Source organism: Bos taurus, chromosome 15 (assembly GCF_002263795.3).
Source record: "Bos taurus isolate L1 Dominette 01449 registration number 42190680 breed Hereford chromosome 15, ARS-UCD2.0, whole genome shotgun sequence".
NCBI classification, from domain to species: domain Eukaryota; kingdom Metazoa; phylum Chordata; class Mammalia; order Artiodactyla; family Bovidae; genus Bos; species Bos taurus.
Window position 1 is genome coordinate 73,757,955 of NC_037342.1, and position 24,048 is coordinate 73,782,002.

The window sequence follows — 24,048 nt, forward strand, 5'->3', positions numbered from 1 at the left end:
AGCCATGACCAACCTAGATAGCATATTAAGAAGCAGAGACATTACTTTGCCAACTAAGGTTCATCTAGTCAAAAGCTATGGTTTTTCCAGTAGTCATGTATGGATGTGAGAGTTGGACTGTAAAGAAAGCTGAGGACCAAAGAATTGATGCTTTTGAACTGTGGGGAAGACTCTTGAGAGTCCCTTGGACTATAAGGATATCCAACCAGTCCATCCTAAAGGTAATCAGTCCTGAATAATCATTGGAAGGACTGATGCAGGGCTGAGACTCCAATACTTTGGCCACCTGATGGAAGAACTGACTCATTGGAAAAGACCCTGATCCTGGGAAAGATTGAAGGTGGGATGAGAAGGGGATGACAGAGGCTGAGATGGTTGGATGGCATCACCAACTCAATGCACATGAGTTTGAGTAAACTCGGGGTTGGTGATGGACAGGGAGGCCTGGCATGCTGCGGTTCTTAGGGTTGCAAAGAGTCAGACACAACTAAGTGACTGAACTGAACTGAACTTCTCAGCTTTGGTCAGAAAGAGAGATGTGACTGTGGAAGAACAGTCAGAGAGATGCAGGGATGCTGGCTTTGAAGATGTAGGAAGAGGAAGGATTCCATGAGCCAAAGAATTCCTGTAGCCTCTGGAACCTGAAAAAGGCAAGGAATCAAACTCTTCCCTAGAGCCTCCAAAATGAACAGTTTGATTTTAGTCCAGTAAGTCCCAGGTTGTGATTCTAACCTATAAAACTGTCAGAAAATAAGTGTGTGTTCCTTGAAGTAATTATAATATCAACAATAGAACTCCTACTATTTCTGCGTGTGTGCATGTGTCCTAAGGAAGCATACCTGGTTGCAGCCTCTCTTCTTCACTACACTCAAGCGATAAGGGTCTTCTCTAAAGTCTGCAAAAGCACAAAGATCCATTTGATACCAACAATACTTTAAGCACCGTAAAGGTTTGTCTATTCACTGGAAAAGACCCCAATGCTGGGAAAGATTGAAGGCAAAAGGAGAAGAGGGAGGCAGAGGATGAGATGGTGAGATAGCATCACCGACTTAATGGACATGAACTTGGGCAAATTCAGGGAGTTAGTGGAGGACAAGAAAGCCTGGTGTACTGCAGTCCATGGAATCTCAAAGGATTGGACATGAACACAACGAAACAACAGCATAGTTCTGGTAAACGTATAATAGCCTCTAAATTAGTAGTCATTAAATGAATGAATGGATCATTATTATAGGAGGAAAAATGTAAAAGTTAATGGCAGGGAGCAATAACTTCCAGTTGGAAAGTAAAATCAGTCACATATTTTTAGCTATATAGCTCATCTGTTGGTTCTACTTTTCTCTTAAGTTATAACTCACAGGATTTTCCTTTATTAAACCAAGAATTGGAAAGAAGCTACACTTTTTTGTCTCACCTGGCCCAAATAATTTTTTTTAACTGTCTGCCGGAGGAGAAGCAAGCTGTTAAAGTTCAGTTCAGTCACTCAGTCGTGTCCCATGAATCGCAGCACACCAGGCCTCCCTGTCCATCACCATCTCTCAGAGTCCACTCAAACTCAAGTCCATCGAGTCAGTGATGCCATCCAGCCGTCTCATCCTCTATCGTCCCCTTTTCCTCCTGCCCCCAATCCCTCCCAGCATCAGAGTCTTTTCCAATGAGTCAACTCTTCGCATGGGGTGGCCAAAGTACTGGAGTTTCAGCTTTAGCATCATTCCTTCCAAAGAACACCCAGGGCTGACCTCCTTTAGAATGGACTGGTTGGGTCTCCTTGCAGTCCAAGGGACTCTCAAGAGTCTTCTCCAACACCACAGTTCAAAAGCATCAATTCTTCAGCGCTCAGCTTTCTTCACAGTCCAACTCTCACGTCCATACATGACCACTGGAAAAAACCATAGCCTTGAGTAGACAAGTCTTTGTTGGCAAAGTAATGTCTCTGCTTTTGAATATGCTATCTAGGTTGGTCATAACTTTCCTTCCAAGGAGTAAGCGTCTTTTAATTTCATGGCTGCAGTCACCATCTGCAGTGATTTTGGAGCCCCCAAAAATAAAGTCTGACACTGTTTCTACTGTTTCCCCATCTATTTACCATGAATGTTACCAGATGCCATCCATGATCTTCGTTTTCTGAACGTTGAGCTTTAAGCCAACTTTTTCACTCTCCTCTTTCATTTTCATCAAGAGGCTTTTGAGTTCCTCTTCACTTTCTTCCATAAGGGTGGTGTCATCTGCACATCTGAGGTTCTTGATATTTCTCCTGGCAATCTTGATTCCAGCTTGTGCTTCTTCCAGCCCAGCATTTCTCATGATGTACTCTGCATATAAGTTAAATAAGCAGGGTGACAACATACAGCCTTGATGTACTGCTTTTCCTATTTGGAACCAATCTGTTGTTCCATGTCCAGTTCTAACTGTTGCTTCCTGCCCTGCATATAGATTTCTCAAGAGGCAGGTCAGGTGGTCTGGTATTCCCTGCTGGGGTCCTGCCCCAGTTGGATCCAGGGATTCCCTCGGGAGGATGGCGTCGGCAATTAAAAGGATAGATAAAGAGATAAGGAAAGAATTTTGCGGTTAAGAAAAAAGAGGAGAGAAAAGAGGCTGATATTCCTTGGTTTATGCAGAAAGCCAATAAAGCCCCAGCACGGGACTTGCTCTGTTCATGTGGGCTGCAGACGCTCTTTTGAATTGTGGAAGGTGCCCCACCTTAGGCACCTTCTCGAGTGGGTCTTAGAATCCCAGGCAGGAAAGTGAACGCAGAGAGCCCCTGCGCTCCAAGGGATCAGCCTGAAAAGGAAAAGGAAAGAGAAAGAATGACATGGGGAGACCAAGCCTGATGAGCAAGGCCCACACTTTATTTTCCAAAGTAGTTTTTATACCTTAAGTTGTGCATAGAGGATAATGGGGGAAGGGGTAGAGTCATGCAAGGTCAGCAGTCCTTGATCCTTATTGAAGCCAGGCTTTCTTTCTGCAAACTTATCATATGCAAAATTTTAGGTGATTTACATCATCTTCTGGCCAGGAGGCCTGCTAATGTTTTATGACCCTTTCTTCAGAAAACCTATTTTTCTCTAAAGGGGATTATTCTAAAGTCAGGCGCCACCCTCCAAAAGTATTAGATAAAGTTGCATTCCTATAGGGCAAAAGTGTAGTGGGCTATAGCAAGAAAAGAATTAACGCAAGGGTCCAAGGTTACAAACATTAAAGCTACTACTTACATTTCTATACACCAACTATATTAATCAATACACTCCCAGGGACACAGTAGGTAAGGGACATGGAAATTTGGCAGCAAGCATTAGCTCAACAAAGAAATCCTCTACTAGTTCTATTTTTAACAATTTTAACTCTCTGAGAAGCTCTGAATTGTTAGAATATCTTAAGCTTCCCGTGCCTCTCATGGTTGGGAGGCTGTGAATCTGAACAAACCTGTCAGGCAAGCTAGAAAGTCATCAGAGGGGGTTGAATTGAAACACTCCTATTATGCCCAGGAGATTTATTAACTAGAGTTTTAAGTTGATTTTCTTACAGAGAAAGGTGGTCGGGGATAGCCCCCCATTAATGTCAGAAGAGTTGGTGAAAGTCGTAAAATAGTAAAACAGATTTTGGTTTTGGGGTAGACACTCAGGCAGGTCCGGGGGAGCCCCCTTCGAGCTCTGACTTGCCTTGCCCATCAGAGTTCTCCCGCCTGACCTTGTCATGGGTGGGGACTCCTGTGCTGGCTCCCGGCAATTCCCATCTCTTGAAGAATTTTCCACAGTTTATTGTGATCCACACAGTCAAAGGCTTTGGCATAGTCAATAAAGCAGAAATAGATGTTTTTCTGGAACTCTCTTGCTTTTTCAGTGATCCAGCGGATGTTGGCAATTTGATCTCTGGTTCCTCTGCCTTTTCTAAACCCAGCTTGAACATCTGGAAGTTCCCGGTTCATGTATTGCTGAAGCCTGCCTTGGAGAATTTTGAGCATTACTTTACTAGCATGTGAGATGAGTGCAATTGTGCGGTAGTTGGAGCATTCTTTGGCATTGCCTTTCTTTGGGATTCAATGAAAACTGACCTTTTCCAGTCCTGTGGCCACTGCTGAGTTTTCCAAATTTGCTGGCATATTGAGTTCAGCACTTTCACAGCATCATCTTTTAGGATTTGAAGTTGCTCAACTGGAATTCCATCACCTCCACTAGCTTTGTTCATAGTGATGCTTTCTAAGGCCCACTTGACTTCACATTCCAGGATGTCTGGCTCTAGGTCAGTGATCACACCATTCTGATTATCTGGGTCGTGAAGATCTTTTTTGTACAGTTCTGTGTATTCTTGCCACCTCTTCTTAATATCTTCTGCTTCTGTTAGGTCCGTACTATTTCTGTCCTTTATCGAGCCCATCTTTGCATGAAATGTTCCCTTGGTATCTCTAATTTTCTTGAAGAGATCCCTAGTCTTTCCCATTCTGTTGTTTTCCTCTATTTCTTTGCATTGATCGCTGAGGAAGGCTTTCTTATCTCTTCTTGCTATTCTTTGGAACGCTGCATTCAGATGCTTACATCTTTCCATTTCTCCTTTGCTTTTCGCTTCTCCTCTTTTCACAGCTATTTGTAAGGCCTCCCCAGACAGCCATTTTGCTTTTTTGCATTTCTTTTTCATGGGGATGGTCTTGATCCCTGTCTCCTGTACAATGTCACAAACCTCAGTCCATAGTTCATCAGGCACTCTATCTGTCACATCTAGGCCCTTAAATCTATTTCTCACTTCCACTGTATAATCATAAGGGATTTGACTTAGGTCATACCTGAATGGTCTAGTGGTTTACCCTACTTCAATTTAAGCCTGAATTTGGCAATAAGGAGCTCATGATCTGAGCCACAGTCAGCTCCCGGTCTTGTTTTTGCTGACTGTATAGAGCTTCTCCATCTTTGGCTGCAAAGAATATAATCGGTCTAATTTCGGTGTTGACCATGTGGTGATATCCATATGTAGAGTCTTCTCTTGTGTTGTTGGAAGAGGGTGTTTGCTATGACCAGTGCATTCTCTTGGCAAAACTCTATTAGCCTTTGCCTTGCTTCATTCCGTATTCCAGGGCCAAATTTGCCTGCTACTCCAGGTGTTTCTTGACTTCCTACTTTTGCATTCCAGTCCCCTATAATGAAAAGAACGTCTGTTTTGGGTGTTAGTTCTAAAAGGTCTTGTAGGTCTTCACTAGAACCGTTCAACTTCAGCTTCTTCAGCATTACTGGTTGGGGCATAGACTTGGATTACTGTGTTATTGAATGGTTTGCCTTGGAAACGAACAGAGATCATTCTGTTCGTTTTCAAGCTGCTAAAGATAGTGTACAATTAGTTGGCTACTATTTGTTGTGCTTTGGGGGGCTCATCTGGTAAGTCTAACAACATCATTGTCATCTCTTACTCAAGAATGATTGGGTCTTAGGAATACCACCCCCTGTTACTCAGTTTACAGGGGGTGTTGAAAAATTGAAATGCTGGTTATGTCTCTGTGAAATAGATATTGCTAGTGAACTATGTTCACATTATCGATATAGGGGATCTAAACATATTTTCCTATCTCTAGCTCCCTTCTGTTTTTTTTTTTTTTTTTTTTAGTTTTGCAATAAGAGAATTTTAATAAGCCTCCTCAAAATCTTCTAAATAAGATAGGGAATGGAGAAATAAATAGCCCCTTCCCTGCTGTCCAAGCACCCAGGTATGAAGGCAACTGAGGAAGGAGCATGCCTAAAGGCTGCAGGCTGAACTGTTGAGGAAGGAAGAGAGAGCAGCATGCTGGAGTGCAAGGGGAGTCAGGCAGAAAAGGAAATGGTAGAAGGTGAGGTTAGGCGCCTGTTGGCTGCATTAAACTGTAAAACTTTGTTATACGATAAACTGCATTTATTCCTCACTCCCACATCCGTGAACCTGCTGGTGGCTCAGCAGTAAAGAATCAACCTGCAGTGGAGAAGACCTGGGTTCAGTCCCTAGGTCTGGAGGATCTCCTGGAGGAGGAAATGGCAACTCACTCCAGTATTCTGGCCTGGGAAATCCCATGGACAGAGGGACCTGGAGGGCTACAGTACATGGGGGTCACAAAAGAGTTGGACATGACTCAGCGACTAAACACCAACAACAACATGTATTACATCGAGTATATTAGGAGGTTCAAGGTCTACTGGAAGTTAAATTTCTTGCTGTGTCAGGTTCAGTAGGTTTTAACCAGTTTCTGTTGTTTCCTTAATGGCTAATGGTTGTGCACTGCCCCCTTCCCTCCTTTCTCACTTACAGGCCTTAACATTTAAGTCTTTAATCCATTTTGAGTTATCAGAAAGTATTCCAGTATAATTCTTTCACCGGTAGCTCCATGGGGCTCAGCAGTGTGTTCCTCTGGTCATTAGAACTGTATGCCTTAGTTAAAGTGTAAGTCACTCGGTTGTGTCTGGCTCTTTGTGACTCCACAGACTGTAGCCCAGCAAGCTCCTCTGCCCATGGAATTCTCCAGGCAAGAATACTGGAGTGGGTTGCTATTTCCTTCTCCAGGGGAACTTCCCAAGGATTGAACTTGAGTCTCCTGTATTGCAGGTGGATTCTTTACCATCTGAGCCACCAGGGACACCCTAGGGGTGCCCCCATGTGAGCTGGGCACACCCTCCTGTTGTGGTGGGCTTGACTCCTGTGGGTTCTCTGGTAGGTAGGGCTGACCCCCAACCTGACTGGCTGCAAGGTTGTGCTTCCTGCAATGAATATGGGCTTTCTGGAGCCTGGGGTAGTCGATTCTTGAGGCTGTCTGTTTGGCTCAGAGTTACTGGGCAGCTTCTGCTGCTGAGGGTGGGGCCAGGTGCCTGGTGCTAATGGTCTGCCTGGAAGATTACAAAATGGCACTTGCCACACCCGTGTTATTGTGGAAGAATGAGCTCCCCAAAATGACTGGCACCAATGTCTCTTTTCCCAGGGCGTGTTCCAGTTGCCTCCTGCCTTTCCCAGAGCCCCAGTGGGTCTGACCCAGGCTCTTTTCAAACTACTGTTCTGTGCTGGGGTTTGTGAGATTTTTGTGCATAATTCTGTTTTTGTTTTTTTTTTTAAGGAGTAATTAATCACCTTGCTGTTTGTTTTTTAATTGTACATGCTCATTACAAACAAACAAACAAACATAAAAAAGCAGAAAATGATTCCAGATCTTACCACTCAGAAGTAACAAGTATTAATATTCAAGGAACATTATTTTAGACATGTGCATGTATATAGATATACAGGTTGGAGCAAAGTGTCCACAGTGAAGATCCTTCCACAGTTAGTACACACTTTAAAAAAATTACTTATTTATTTAGCTGAACTGGGTCTTAGTTGAGGCACATGGGAACTTTAATCTTCGTTACAGCCTGTGGGATCTTTAGCTGTGGCATGCAAACTCCTGCTGAGGCATGTGGGGTCTAGTTCCCTGACCAGGGATTGAACCTGGCCCCCTGCGTTGGGAGCCACTGGACCACAAGGGAAGTCCCTGTGCACCCTCTGAAGAGCAGGGTCTGTTTCCTATAGCTCTCGACCTCCTCCCAAACATAAGCCCTGCTGTTTTCTAAAGCCAGATGTTCTGGAGGCTCATTTTCCTGGAGCAGGAGGTGCGCAGCCTTTGGGCTACGGAGCCCAAAGCGGGGCTAGGGCCCTCGTGCTTCTGGGAGAGGCCTTCTATGATTATGGTATTTCTGGTGAGTTGCCCACCCAGGTGTGTGGGTCCTGACTATATTGCATCTCCATTCCTCCTACCTGTCTCATTCTGGGTCCTTCTTGATGTCTTCAGTTGTAAAAAAAAAAAAAAAAAATCTTTTCTACTAGTATTCAGGTCATTCAAATAGATAGTTGCTGTGTCAGATCAGATCAGTCGCTCAGTCATGTCCGACTCTTTGCGACCCCATGAATCGCAGCACGCCAGGCCTCCCTGTCCATCACCAACTCCCGGAGTTCACTCAGACTCACGTCCATCGAGTCAGTGATGCCATCCAGCCATCTCATCCTCTGTCGTCCCCTTCTCCTCTTGCCCCCAATCCCTCCCAGCATCAGAGTCTTTTCCAATGAGTCAACTCTTCGCATGGCGTGGCCAAAGTACTGGAGTTCCAGCTTTAGCATCATTCCTTCCAAAGAAATCCCAGGGCTGATCTTCTGAATGGACTGGTTGGAACTCCTTGCAGTCCAAGGGACTCTCAAGAGTCTTTTCCAACACCACAATTCAAAAGCATCAATTCTTCGGTGCTCAGCCTTCTTCACAGTCCAACTCTCACATCCATACATGACCACAGGAAAACCCGTAGCCTTGACTAGACGAACCTTTGTTGGCAAAGTAATGTCTCAGCTTTTGCATATACTATCTAGGTTGGTCATAACTTTCCTTCCAAGGAGTAAGCATCTTTTAATTTCATGGCTACAGTCACCAACTGCAGTGATTTTGGAGCCCAGAAAAATAAAGTCTGACACTGTTTCCCCATCTATTTGCCATGAAGTGGTGGGATCGGATGCCATGATCTTCGTTTTCTGAATGTTGAGCTTTAAGCCAACTTTTTCACTCTCCACTTTCACTTTCATCAAGAAGCTTTTTAGTTCCTCTTCACTTTCTGCCATAAGGGTGGTGTCATCTGCATATCTGAGGTTATTGCTATTTCTCCTGGCAATCTTGATTCCAGCTTGTGTTTCTTCCAGTCCAGCGTTTCTCATGATGTACTCTGCATAGAAGTTAAATAAACAGGGTGACAATATACAGCCTTGACATACTCCTTTTCCTATTTGGAACCAGTCTGTTATTCCATGTCCAGTTCTAACTGTTGCTTCCTGACCTGCATACAAATTTCTCAAGAGGCAGATCAAGTGGTCTGTTATTCCCATCTCTTGAAGAATTTTCCACAGTTTATTGTGATCCACACAGTCAAAGGCTTTGGCATAGTCAATAAAGCAGAAATAGATGTTTTTCTGGAACTCTCTTGCTTTTTCCATGATCCAGCAGATGTTGGCAATTTGATCTCTGGTTCCTCTGCCTTTTCTAAAACCAGCTTGAACATCAGGAAGTTCACGGTTCACGTATTGCTGAAGCCTGGCTTGGAGAATTTTGAGCATTACTTTACTAGTGTGTGAGATGAGTGCAATTGTATGGTAGTTTGAGCATTCTTCGGCATTGCCTTTCTTTGGGATTGGAATGAAAACTGCCCTTTTCCAGTCCTGTGGCCACTGCTGAGTTTTCCAAATGTGCTGGCATATTGAGTGCAGCACTTTCACAGCATCATCTTTCAGGATTTGGAATAGCTCAACTGGAATTCCATCACCTCCACTAGCTTTGTTCCTGGTGATGCTTTCTAAGGCCCACTTGACTTCACATTCCAGGATGTCTGGCTCTAGGTCAGTGATCACACCATCGTGATTATCTGGGTCGTGAAGATCTTTTTTGTACAGTTCTTCTGTGTATTCTTGCCACCTCTTCTTAATATATTCTGCTTCTGTTAGGTCCGTACTATTTCTGTCCTTTATCAAGCCCATCTTTGCATGAAATGTTCCTTTGGTATCTCTGATTTTTTTGAAGAGATCTCTAGTCTTTCCCATTCTGTTGTTATCCTCTATTTCTTTGCATTGATTGCTGAAGAAGGCTTTCTTATCTCTTCTTGCTATTCTTTGGAACTCTGCATTCAGATGCTTATATCTTTCCTTTTCTCCTTTGCTTTTCACTTCTCTTCTTTTCACAGCTATTTGTAAGGCCTCCCCAGACAGCCATTTTGCTTTTTTGCATTTCTTTTTCATGGGGATGGTCTTGATCCCTGTCTCCTGTACAATGTCACAAACCTCAGTCCATAGTTCATCAGGCACTCTATCAGATCTAGTCCCTTAAATCTATTTCTCACTTCCACTGTATAATCATAAGGGTCATACCTGAATGGTCTAGTGGTTTTCCCTACTTTCTTCCATTTCAGTCTGAATTTGGCAATAAGGAGTTCATGATCTGAGCCACAGTCAGCTCCTGGTCTTGTTTTTGCTGACTGTATAGAGCTTCTCCATCTTTGGCTGCAAAGAATATAATCAATCTGATTTTGGAGTTGACCATCTGGTGATGTCCATGTGTAGAGTCTTCTCTTGTATTGTTGGAAGAGGGTAGTTGCAATTCTTGTGGGTCCTTGGTAAGAGGTGAGTTCAGGGTCTTCCTACTCCACAATCTTGGCTACCTCCTCACAATTTTTTTTTTTAACTTAAAGTATGTATGTTGTATATGTCATATAGCTTAATACTTACAGAGAAAAATAAAGAGAAGATGTACTCCCAATTGCCAGCTGCAGTTAGTGGGAATAGGAAATGAGGTGGGATACTTTCTTATATACTTCTGTGAGCTTTTGAAACTAAAAAAACAAATATCAAAACTATATTTTTATATCATTTGTTTCAAAATGACTGGTTTAGTTTTTTTTGTTTGTTTACAGAAGGTCTCATGAAATGTCTGTTCTCTTATAAAGTAGATGATAGAGTAGAAAAGAGCCCTGGGTGTCTAGAGGAGCCCCCTTGGTTCTAAAAACAGGCCTGCTGCACCAGAATAGCTCTTAGGCCAGAAGTTCACCTCAAAGGGTTGAACTTCTTGAGAGCTGAGTAAGTAGCGGAGACTCGTGCTGAAACATGAGAGTGTTAGTGTGACGTTTGCATGGATACTGTGAAGTCACTTTGAATGTGATAATGCAGTATTGAAGCATGCACATGTTAACACTCAGATCTTATGGTAATATTGTTTGTTACAGTAAAGTTTTACTCTTTTGGAAACCTCCTAGTTTCTAACGTCAAAGGCTTTTTAATCATGGCACTATTTCTTTTTTAACCTAGAACTGAACACCTTCTCAACTGAACTTAAAGGAGAAAATAAGTGCAATATTGGGAACTACATTTAAATGAAGATAAGGTAGAAGACAGAACTGTTACAAGTATGTAAGTTTTATTGTACAGACAAATGAAGGCTTCAGCTCTGTTGTATTCTGAAAAATTCCTAGCTTCTATGGAATTCTCTAATTATAGAACTTTATTTCATTATGTTGAACTAGTCCTGATTTCACCATGAAAATCTGACCTGAAACTCTGTTTACAGTAATATTGAAAATGAATTTAAAATTAAATGTGAATATTGGTATATTAAGAGATACAATTTGGTTGATTCATATTTTTTCCATGTTAAAAATTATTCTCAGCTCTAAATATTTTAAATAAATGAGACTGAAATCCAATGTGGTTGTGTCTGACTATGTTATCTGTGTAACAACCAAATATTTCTAGAGACTATTCTTCATTAAGCATATTTTAAATGCTTTAATTTAATTGGAGTATAATTGATTTACAATGTTGTGTTTCAGGTGTACAGCAAAGTGATTCAGTTGCACATATATTAATAGAGATATTAATTCTTTTGTAGATTCTTTTCTCCTACCAGTTATTACAGAATATTGAGTAGAGTTTCCTGTGCAGTATAATAGGTCCTTGTTGGTTATCATACATAGTAGTGTGTGTTCATCCCAAGTTCCTGATTTATTCCCTCCACTGCGCCCTACGTTTCTCTTTTGGTAACCACAAATTTGTTCTCCATATCTGTAATTCTGTTTCTGCTTTGTAAATAAGTTCATTTGTAACTTTATTTTTAAAATTAGATTCCACATATGAAGGGAGAAGGAAATGGCAACCCACTCCAGTATTCTTGCCTGGAGAATCCCATGGACAGAAGAGCCTGGTCAGCTAGAGTCCATGGGGTCACAAAGAGTTGGACACGACTGAGTGACTAACACATGTCCACATGTGAGTGATATGATATTTGTCTTTCTCTGACTTCACTTAGTACGATAATGTCTGAGGTGAAGTGAAGTCGCTCAGTCATGTCTGACTCTTTGCAACCCCATGGACTCTAGCCTACCAGGCTCCTCCATCCCTGGGATTCTCCAGGCAGGAATACTGGAGTGGGTCGCCATTTCCTTCTCCAGGAGATCTTCCCAACCCAGGGATTGAACGTGGGTCTCCTGTATTACAGGCAGACACTTTACCCTCTGAGCCACCAGGGAAGCTTGATAATGATAATGTCTAGGTCCATCCATATCACTGCAAATGGCGTTATTTCATTCTTTTTATGGCTGAGTAATATTCCATTGTATGTTTGTACCACAACATTTAGGTCGCTTTCATGTCTTTGCTACTGTAAATAATGCTACAATGAATATTGGGTGTGTGCATGCTCAGTTGTGTGTAACTCTTTGTGACTCCATGGACTCTAGCCTGCCAGGCTCCTCTTGTCCATGGGATTTTTCAGGCAAGAATACTGGAGTGGGTTGGTATTTCCTCCTCCAGCAATGAACATTGAGGTGCATGTATCCTTTTGAATTATGGTTCTCTCAACTACAGGTTTTTAATTGAAATTTCAGTTCTATACTTAGTTTCTATATGCCCATGAGAAAAGTTACTTAAATGTTTTAAGCCTCCTTTTCCTCATCTTTAAGTATAAGAGTAGTGCCAACCTCACTGAACACTTAGTATCTGTGTACCAATCACTGCTTAAGCAGTATTTCCGTATTTTACAGACATAGAATTTGAATGCTTAGTAGTTAAATCCACCCAAGACCATTCAGCTAGTAAGAGGTAGAAGTGGGATCTTGTCCCGGATATCCCAGACACTGAAGCCCAAAGTTTTATAATATTGCTCCCTCTTTGGAGAATTTTTAATTATTTCATATGCTTGGAGGTATGGCTCTACCAGTCTCAGGAACTATGGTCTACATTAAATTTGAGCACAGAATACTGCTGAAAAGGAGTAGACCACCACAGTTCAGTTCAGTTCAGTCGCTCAGTCGTGTCCGACTCTTTGCGACCCCATGAATCGCAGCACGCCAGGCCTCCCTGTCCATCACCAACTCCTGGAGTTCACTCAGACTCACGTCCATCGAGTCAGTGATGCCATCCAGCCATCTCATCCTCTGTCATCCCCTTCTCCTCCTGCCCCCAATCCCTCCCAGCATCAGAGTCTTTTCCAATGAGTCAACTCTTTGCATGAGGTGGCCAAAGTACTGGAGTTTCAGCTTTAGCATCATTCCTTCCAAAGAAATCCCAGGGCTGATCTCCTTCAGAATGGACTGGTTGGATCTCCTTGCAGTCTAAGAGACTCTCAAGAGTCTTCTCCAATACCACAATTCAAAAGCATCAATTCTTCGGTGCTCAGCCTTCTTCACAGTCCAACTCTCACATCCATACATGACCACTGGAAAAACCATAGCCTTGACTAGACAGACCTTTGTTGGCAAGGTAATGTCTCTGCTTTTGAATATGCTATCTAGATTGGTCATAACTTTCCTTCCAAGGAGTAAGCATCTTTTAATTTCATGGCTACAGTCACCATCTGCAGTGATTTTGGAGCCCAAAAAAATAAAGTCTGACACTGTTTCCACTGTTTCCCCATCTATTTCCCATGAAGTGATGGGACCGGATGCCATATCTTCGTTTTCTGAATGTTGAGCTTTAAGCCAGCTATTTCACTCTCCTCTTTCACTTTCATCAAGAGGCTTTTGAGTTCCTCTTCACTTTCTGCCATAAGGATGGTGTCATCTGCATATCTGAGGTTCTTGGTATTTCTCCTGGCAATCTTGATTCCAGCTTGTGCTTCTTCCAGCCTAGCGTTTCTCATGATGTACTCTGCATATAAGTTAAATAAGCAGGGTGACAATATACAGCCTTGATGTATGGTTTTTCCTATTTGGAACCAGTCTGTTGTTCCATGTCTAGTTCTAACTGTTGCTTCCTGACCTGCATATAGGTGTCTCAAGAGGCAGGTCAGGTGGTCTGGTATTCCCATCTCTTGAAGAGTTTTCCACAGTTTATTGTGATCTACACAGTCAAAGGCTTTGGCATAGTCAATAAAGCAGAAATAGATGTTTTTCTGGAACTCTCTTGCTTTTTTGATGATCCAGCGGATGTTGGCAATTTGATCTCTGGTTCTTCTGCCTTTTCTAAACCCAGCTTGAACATCCAAAAGTTCCTGGTTCATGTATTGCTGAAGCCTGGCTTGGAGAATTTTGAGCATTACTTTACTAGCATGTGAGATGAGTGCAACTGTGTGGTAGTTTGAGCATTCTTTGGCATTGCCTTTCTTTGGGATTGGAATGAAAACTGACCTTTTGCAGTCCTGTGGCCACTGCCGAGTTTTCCAAATTTGCTGGCATATTGAGTTCAGCACTTTCACAGCATCATCTTCCAGGATTTGAAATAGCTCAACTGGAATTCCATCACCTCCACTAGCTTTGTTCGTAGCGATGCTTTCTAAGGCCCACTTGACTTCACATTCCAGGATGTCTGGCTCTAGGTGAGTGGTCACACCATCGTGATTATCTGGGTCGTGAAGATCTTTTTTGTATAGTTCTTCTGTGTATTCTTACCACCTCTTCTTAATATCGTCTGCTTTTGTTAGGTCCATATCATTTCTGTCCTTTATCGAGCCCATCTTTGCATGAAATGTTCCCTTGGTATCTCGAATTTTCTTGAAGAGATCTCTAGTCTTTCCCATTCTGTTGTTATCCTCTATTTCTTTGCATTGATAACTGAGGAAGGCTTTCTTATCTCTCCCTGCTATTCTTTGGAACTCTGCATTCAGATGCTTATATCTTTCCTTTTCTCCTTTGCTTTTTGCTTCTCTTCTTTTCACAGCTATTTTAAGGCCTCCCCAGACAGCCATTTTGCTTTTTTGCATTTCTTTTCCATGGGAATGGTCTTGATCCCTGTCTCCTGTATAATGTCACGAACCTCAGTCCATAGTTCATCAGGCACTCTTTCTATCAGATCTAGTCCCTTAAATCTATTTCTCACTTTTACTGTATAATCATAAGGGATTTGATTTAGGTCATACCTGAATGGTCTAGTGGTTTTCCCTACTTTCTTCAATTTCAGTCTGAATTTGGCAATAAGGAGCTCATGATCTGAGCCACAGTCAGCTCCCAGTCTTGTTTTTGCTGACTGTATAGAGCTTCTCCATCTTTGGCTGCAAAGAATATAATCAATCTGATTTTGGTGTTGACCATCTGGTGATGTCCATATGTAGAGTCTTCTTTTGTGTTGTCGGAAGAGGGTGTTTGCTATGACCAGTGCATTCTCTTGGCAAAACTCTATTAGCCTTTGCCCTGCTTCATTCCATATTTCAGGCCAAATTTGCCTGTTACTTCAGGTGTTTCTTGACTTCCTACTTTATCCAGGGGCAAATAATTGTTGTTCAATCCCAAAAAGGTATTGTCGTCTGAACTAGAAAGGGCTTAAGTCTGGCGTGTACCACTTCACTCTGCAAAGTCTCTATTTTTTACTTTTAGTCAATAATTAATATTCCTTGAAGTTGAGGTGATCAGAATAAATGTGTGCATTGTTAATAGAAATTGTTCCTGTTAACTGTGTGGGTCATGCCCAGATTTTACAGAGAAAACAATGGATACCAAAATGAGGTGGTTTCAATTTTCAATATTCTTTGAGTTAAAATAACATAATGTGATTTCTAACAGCAATGGAAAGTATGTTTTTATAGTACCCATCCTTATTTATTAAAAAAATCCAAGATTCCAAAATCAAAATTATTTTAACTGCGTTTAATTTTATGTCAGGTGCTATGGGAGGTGCTGGAGAGATATATGTGTGTTCTTCAAAATCACAGCAAAACCATTAACAGGTATTTGTTGCTCTTTCCTCTTCTCTACTCCACTCCACTCTTCGCCAAATTAATTTGTACTTATTACAATTTTTACCGTATAATCAGTTGGACGTTTGCTTAGTGTCTGTTGCTCCTGCTAGACTATTTTCCTTCCTTCGTCATTCATTCATTCAGCAGGTATTTATTGAATACCTACTAAGTGTCAGGTACTCTTAGATGCACATCTGAGGTGAAGATATGATGTTGAACAAGAAAAGGTCACTGCCTCATGAACTTACACTGTACTGGGAAGATAGACAAAAATCAAATAATCAAAGAATCTGAAAACATTAAGTGTTATAAGGTAAACAAATTAGGGTTATGGGATAAATAGTGACAGGGCAAAGGACACAAGGCTATGTGGTTTATTTATGTAGGACAATCAGTGAAAACCAACCCTATATGGTTAACAGAAGTCTAGATAATGTAATGGACTGAGTTTTGGGAAACAGAAGGTAAAAGGTTCCAGGGGGAGGGAATAGGAAGTAGAACTGCTTTGAGACTGGAATGAACTTGACTTATTTGAGAAACTGCAGAAGGTATGGCTGAAATCAAGTGAACATAGGAGAGCCTGGTTGATACTGCTGGGGAGGTTGGGGAGGACAAACTAATATTGGAGGGTTTTGCTCTGAATGTGATATAAAGTTCGTGAAGGGATGTAAGCAAAAGAATGATATCTAATTTACTTAAAAGAAGTTCTAGTTGCTTCATGGAGAACAAACCCCAAGACAGGCTTCAGGGAGACAAGTTAGGAGGGTACTGCCATATTCCAGCTAAGGATGTTTGTCATTTGGATTAGGTCAGTAGTAGCAGAAGTGGGGGAAGTAATCTGTCAAGTTATACTTTGGAGGTGGAATGAAAAAGACTTGCTGAAGAATTGGATATGGGAATGCAATAGAAAGGAAAAAAAAATTAAGATTGAGTCCTATATTTGGGGCTTTTGAAAGAGGGTGTATAGTGGTGCCTTTAACAGGGGCAGGTTTGGGTAGAATTCTTAAACATGGTAAGTTTGTCTATTTTTATTGTATATCTGAGTGGAGATGTTGAGTAGGGTGGTGGAGATTAAATGTGTGTGTGTATTTATATATATGCAGGTGAAAGTGTTGGTGGCTCATTTGTGTCTGACTCTGTGACCCCATGGACTGTAGCCCTCCATGGAGTTCTCCAGGCAATTCTCCAGGGAATCTTCCTGACACAGGCATCGAACCCAGGTTTCCTGTATTATAGGCAGATTCTTTACCATCTGAGCCATGAGGGCAGCCAAGATGTATATATGTATCCGGAGTCCAAGAAAAAAATATATATATGCACTTATATTAATAAATGTCCAGAGACATTTGGAAGTTATCTGCTACAGTTGATATTTATAAACAAGGGACCATGGAAGTTCCCTGGTGGCTTAGTGGTTAGTATTCAGTGCTTTCTCCACTGTGGCCCAGGTTGAGGTTGTGCCTCAAGCTGTGAGGCTTATTTAAGATCAAACAAAAACAAATAACCCTCTCCCTCCCTAAAAAAGCAAGGGACTACATTAAATGTAGAGAAGTAAAGAGAGCTGGGAGCTGAGCCCAAGGGCACTGCATCATTTAGAGGGCAGCAAGAGCAAGGGAACAAGCGTCTTTTAAATTCATGGCTGCAGTCACTGTCTGCAGCGATTTTGGAGCCCAAGAAAATAAAATCTGTCACTGCTTCCACTCTTTCCCCTTCAAGTTTCCATGAAATCATGGGACCAAATGGCCATGATGTTAGTTTTTAAATGTTGAGTTTTAAGCCAGCTCTGTTACTCTCCTCTTTGACCCTCATCAGGAGTCTCTTTAGTTCCTCTTCGCTTTCTGCCATAAGAGTGGTGTTACCTGCATATCTGAGGTTATGGATATTTCTCCCGGCAGTCTTCCAGCTTGTGATTTATACAGCCCAGCATTTTGAATGATGTACTCTGAATATATATATATATATATATATATATATATATATATACTTTGCATAAGTTAAATTAGCTGCGTGACAGTATACAGCCTTGACATACTCCTTTCCCAATTTTGAACCAGTGTATTGTTCCATGTCCGGTTCTAATTGTTGATTCTTGTCCTGCGTACAAGTTTCTCAGGAGACAGGTGAGGTGGTCTGGTATTCCCACCTGTTTAAGAATTTTCCACTGATTGTTGTGATCCACACAGTCAAAGGCTTTAGTGTGGTCAATGAAGCAGATGTTTTTTTCTGGAATTCCCTTGCTTTCTCTATGATCTAAAGAATGTTGGCAATTTGATCTCTGATTCCTCTGCCTTTTCTAAACCCATCTGTTCATCTGGAATTTCTCAATTCAAGTACTGCTAAAGCCAAGATTGAAGGATTTAGAGGATAACCTTGCTAGCATGCGAAATGAGTGCAATTGTATGGGAGTTTGAACTTTCTTTGACATTGCACTTCTTTGGGATTGGAATGAAGACTGACTTTTTCCAGTCCTGTGGCCACTGCTGAGCTTTCCAAATTTGCTGACATATTAAGTGCAGCACTTTAATAGCATCATTTTTTTAGGATTTTATACAGCACTACTGGAATTCTATCAGCTCCACCTGCTTTGTTCTTAGTAATGCTTCCTAAGGCCCACTTGAGTTTAACACTACAGGATGTCTGGCTCTAGGTGAGTGACCACACAATCATGGTTTTTTGGGTCATGAATACCTTTTTGTACAGTTCTTTTGTGTATTCCTGCCACCTCATCTTAATTTCTTCTGCTTCTGCTAGGTCCTTGTTGTTTCTGTCCTTCACTGTGCCCATCCTTGCATGAAATCTCCTTGATATCTCCAATTTTCTTGAAGAGATCTCTGCGTGCATGTGTGCTAAGTCAATTCAGCTGTGTCCAACTCTTTGCAACCCCATGGACTATAGCCTGCCAGGTTTCTCTGTCCATGGGATTCTCCAGGAGAGAATACTGGAGTGGGTTGCCATTTCTTCCTCCAGGATCTTCCCAACCCAGGGATCAAACCCGAGTCTCCTATGGCTCCTGCATTGCAGGCAGATTCTTCACTGCTGAGTCACTGGGGAAGCTCCAACAGGTCTCTAGTCTTTCCCATTTTATTGTTTTCCTTTATTTCTTTGCATTGTTCATTTAAGAAGACCTACTTATCTCTTCTTGCAATTCTCTAGAATTCTGCATTCAGTTGGGTATATCTATGTAAGTTATGACAAACCTAGTCATCATATTAAAAAGCAAAGATATCACTTTGCCTATAAAGGTCGATATAGTCAAAACTATGGTTTTTCCAGGAGTCATGTATGGATGTGAAAGTTGTACCACAAAGAATGCTGAGCGCTGAAGAATTGATGCTTTTGAACTGTGGTGCTGGAAAAGACTCGAGAGTCCCTTGAACTGCAAGGAGATCAAACCGGTCGATCCTATATACTGGACTACCAGGGAATTCCCAGAATAGTGTTTGTTGAATGAATGAATCTTTACCTCTACTTATCTATTAGATAATTGAGTATCTCTAAGTTCCAGGTACTGTTCTATGTCCTATAGATTCATAGTATAGTATTCCCAATAATCATAAATTGTACTGTGAGTATATATGCATAAAATATATACATACATAAATGCAGCAAGATATGTATTTTTAGCTTATATAACCCTCTTCCCCTCCTTCTACCCTATTCTAAGAAGGATGGAATTGAATATGTGGAGGGCCCTTTGTTGGTGAGCAATGATGATTGGGATATATAAATCTGGGGCTATTCTATAGGTAAAGGTTTTGACAAGAGAGAAAGAGGAGGAAGGTGAGGTAGGAGAGAGTAGTGAGATTTCAGTTGAATTGGACAGGCATCTCCAACCAAAGTTACCAGATTCAATTAAAATAAAATATGATGCCAGCTTAACTCACACTCTGTTGGGCAACTGACAGTTTATGAAGAACAGTAATTAATCCTCTAAGAGGGAGTGGAGAAATAATATATAATCCAATACAAGATTATATCTAATTCATCAAAGATGGAGAAGCTCTATATTGTCAGCAAAACCAAGACCGGGAGCTGACTGTGGCTCAGATCATGAACTCCTTATTGCCAAATTCAGACTTAAATTGAAGAAAGTAGGGAAAACCACCAGACCATTCAGGTATGACCTAAATTAAATCCCTTATGATTATACAGTAGAAGTGAGAAATAGATTTAAGGGACTAGATCTGATAGAAAGAGTGCCTGATGAACTATGGACTGAGGTTCATGACAACGTAAAGGAGACAGGGATCAAGACCATTCCCATGGAAAATAAATGCAAAAAAGCAAAATGGCTGTCTGGGGAGGCCTTAAAATAGCTGTGAAAAGAAGAGAAGCAAAAAGCAAAGGAGAAAAGGAAAGATATACCCATTTGAAAGCAAACTTCCAAAGAATAGCAGGGAGAGATAAGAAAGCCTCCTCAGTGATCAATGCAGAGAAATAGAGGAAAACAACAGAATGGGAAAGACCAGAGATCTCTTCAAGAAAATTCGAGATACCAAGGGAACATTTCATGCAAAGATGGGCTCAATAAAGGACAGAAATGATATGGACCTAACAAAAGCAGAAGATATTAAGAAGAGGTGGCAAGAATACACAGAAGAACTATACAAAAAAGATCTTCATGACCCAGATAATCACGATGGTGTGATCACTCACCTAGAGCCAGATATCCTGGGACATGAAGTCAAGTGGGCCGTAGAAAGCATCACTACGAACAAAGCTAGTGGAGGTGATGGAATTCCAGTTGAGCTATTTCAAATCCTGGAAGATGATGCTGTGAAAGTGTTGCTCTCAATATGCCAGCATATTTGGAAAACTCAGCAGTGGCCACAGGACTGCAAAAGGTCAGTTTTCATTCCAGTCCCAAAGAAAGGCAATGCCAAAGAATGCTCAAACTACCACACAATTGCACTCATCTCACATGCTAGTAAAGTAATGCTCAAAATTCTCCAAGCCAGTCTTCAGCAATATGTGAACTGGGAACTTCCAGATGTTCAAGCTGGTTATAGGAAAGGCAGAGGAACCAGAGACCAAATTGCCATCAGCAAGAGAGCTCCAGAAAAACATCTATTTCTGCTTTATTGACTATGCCAAAGCCTTTGACTGTGTGGATCACAATAAACTGTGGGAAACTCTTCAAGAGATGGGAATACCAGACCACCTGACCTGCCTCTTGAGACACCTATATGCAGGTCAGGAAGCAACAGTTAGAACTAGACATGGAACAACAGACTGGTTCCAAATAGGAAAAACAGTATGTCAAGGCTGTATATTGTCACCCTGCTTATTTAACTTCTATTCAGAGTACATCATGAGAAATGCTGGGCTGGAAGAAGCACAAGCTGGAATCAAGATTGCCAGAAGAAATATCAAGAACCTCAGATATGCAGATGACACCATCCTTATGGCAGAAAGTGAAGAGGAACTCAAAAGCCTCTTGATGAAAGTGAAAGAGGAGAGTGAAACAGTTGGCTTAAAGGTCAACATTCAGAAAATGAAGATCATGGCATCTGGTCCCATCACTTCATGCCAAATAGATGGGGAAACAGTGGAAACAGTGTCAGACTTTATTTTTTTGGGCTCCAAAATCACTGCAGATGGTGACTGCAGCCATGAAATTAAAAGACGCTTACTCCTTGGAAGGAAAGTTATGACCAATCTAGATAGCATATTGAAAAGCAGAGACATTACCTTGCCAACAAAGGTCTGTCTAGTCAAGGCTATGGTTTTTCCAGTGGTCAAGTATGGATGTGAGAGTTGGACTGTGAAGAAAGCTGAGTGCCGAAGAATTGATGCTTTTGAAAGGTGGTGTTGGAGAAGACTCTTGAGAGTCCCTTAGACTGCAAGGAGATCCAACCAGTCCATTCTAAAGGAGATCAGCCCTGGGATTTCTTTGGAAGGAATGATGCTAAAGCTGAAACTCCAGTACTTTGGCCACCCCATGCGAAGAGTTGACTCATTGGAAAAGACTCTGATGCTGGGAGGGATTGGGGGCAGAAGGAGAAGGGGACGGCAGAGGATGAGATGGCTGGATGGCATCACTGACTCGATGGACGTGAGTTTGGGTGAACTCCGGGAGTTGGTGATGGACAGGGAGGCCTGGTGTGCTGCTATTCATGGGTTTGCAAAGAGTCGGACACGACTGAGTGACTGAACTGAACTGAATCATACAAGAGGAGGAGGTTTTGTAGGGAGCAATAAGTTTCTTAAATATTACAAAATTATGACTTTAGCTTCAGTATATATTGAACTGTTGACCTTTAGAATTATTACGCTTAAGTCCCTGCCTTTTAGGAAACTCTCAAGTCTTCCTTCAGCAGCCCCTACTGGTTAAGAGATATAACAGACCTGGATCAATCCCTTGGTCAGGAAGATCTGAAGGAGGGCAAGGCAACCCATTCTAGTATTCTTGCCTGGAAAATCCCATGGACAGAGGAGTCTGGAGGGCTACAATACATAGGGTCTAAAAGAGTGAGACGCCACTGAAGGGACTTAGCACGCACTGGATCAGAGAAAACTTCAGGTATCTTATATGATTTACAAATCCCTGCCAGAAAAGGAAACAAAAATGCATGTGAATCACTGGACAGCATCATACAATTTCTTAAACTTTGTGGTTCTACTCTGTAACTTCATCGAGGTGGTTTTCGTACTCCTCCTTGGACTGCACACTTTTTTTACACCCTGCCCCCCCCCGCCCCCACCTCCCCGCAACACACACACCAAAAAAACCCCGGAAATACAAAAAGAAAGTAAAGGAAAAATCTCAACAGTCCTTTAAATCCTGTTAAAACATGGAGCCTTTCCCTCATCTCATTGTTCATCAATCCATGTTCCCATAATATTTTCATTTATTTTATAGTTCTCATGCCATTGTGTATTGTAATCATTCGACTCCATTAAGTTTATTTGCCTTGAACTTCATCCAGGACTCTGGGAACTTTGTGGTTTAATGCTGGGCGCGGGACGGAGGTCTGGCATTTAGAAGGCCCTTTACCCACTCCAGTATTCTTGCCTGGAGAATCTCATGGACATAGCAGCCTGGAAGGCTACAGTCCACGGGGTCGCAAAGAGTCGGACACGACTGAGCGACTTCACTTCACACACGGATGTGTAACCGCAGTGAAGCTGTGTCGTGCAGTCGCACGCAAACAGGAGAGGCAAGCGTTTATTCGGAAAAGCTTCAGGGAACAACGACAGCACATTTGACAATGATACCAAGTTGTTTAATGAAGATGTGAAAACAAAACCACGGCTCCGCCTCAACTTACTACTACCATCTTGCTATTCACGAGCGCCGTCTCTCCTTCCATTGGGTCCTCAAACCCGAGCTCAAACCAGACTGGGTCTGATTGGCCAATCGGAGCACAACCTCCCGTAGTCTCGAGGACTCCTCCGGCCAATGAGAGACTTGGGCGATTGGTGGGGTGAGAAGTCCTCCCGACCCGCGGAGGAATCCTGGGGGCGTGGTGACGCGTTGGGCGAGGCTGAAGTTTGATTGGCAAGTGAGCGATCAGCAGCTTAGAAAGGATACGCGGTCGGGTGGGAGAAGGGGAGGTCGTGGGCGGGGCAGTGGAGCTAGAGTCAGCCAATGACTGGCGCGCTGCTCGCAGAGCGAACGATAGGTCACCAATGGCGGCACGGATATGGTGCTGTGGGCGGGGCTTAGGCTCGAAGCGGCGACGGAGGCGGGGGCGCAGCGCCTATTACTGTCGTGCTCACCGTCACTGCCGGCACCTCTTCCTGGATTCATTCATTCGTGTTTTTTTTTTCATTCACGAAGGTAGTGAGGCCTGGTTGAAAGGCATGGAGAGCTTTTTGCCTGCCACCGGTTTCCTGTACTGGGTGGGCGTGGGCACCGTGGCCTACCTGGCACTGCGTATCTCATGCTTTCTCTTCACGGCCGTTCGGGTCTGGGGTTTGGGTAACGAGTCGGGGGTCGGACCGAGGCTCGGTGAATGGGCAGGTGAGTCGAATTCCGCGCCGCCCTCCCTCGACTCCTGCTGCGGCTCGCGCGGCTCTGGGCCTGGCCTGGCTCGCGCTGACTAGTTACGGGCCCGGCGCTTGGCCTTCGCGTCCCCAGCTCCCCTCTCCTTCTTTCTGAGGCTCCTGCGTCTTGCGTACCCGCTTGTCCCTCATGCCGTCGCCTGCCTTGCTTAGACTTGTAGTAGAGTTTTTAAACGGAGAAGGCAATGGCACCCCACTCCAGTACTCTCGCCTGGAAAATCCCATGGATGGAGGAGCCTGGTAGGCTGCAGTCCATGGGGTCGCTAAGAGTCGGACACGACTGAGCGACTTCACTTTCACTTTTCACTTTACTGCATTGGAGAAGGAAATGGCAACCCACTCCAGTGTTCTTGCCTGGAGAATCCCAGGGACGG

The 24,048-nt window shown here is 42.7% G+C and overlaps 1 protein-coding gene across 1 annotated transcript in view; it reads left to right on the forward strand.

Annotated features, from left to right (window-relative positions):
• Positions 1 to 23,384: 23,384 nt before the first annotated feature.
• The window catches only part of HSD17B12 (hydroxysteroid 17-beta dehydrogenase 12), a 177,440-nt gene continuing 176,776 nt past the window's right edge, over positions 23,385 to 24,048 (forward strand). The window contains 1 exon segment of the mRNA NM_001101307.1: positions 23,385 to 23,633. Coding sequence (NP_001094777.1) covers positions 23,474 to 23,633 — 160 coding nt within the window. The 5' untranslated portion in view covers positions 23,385 to 23,473.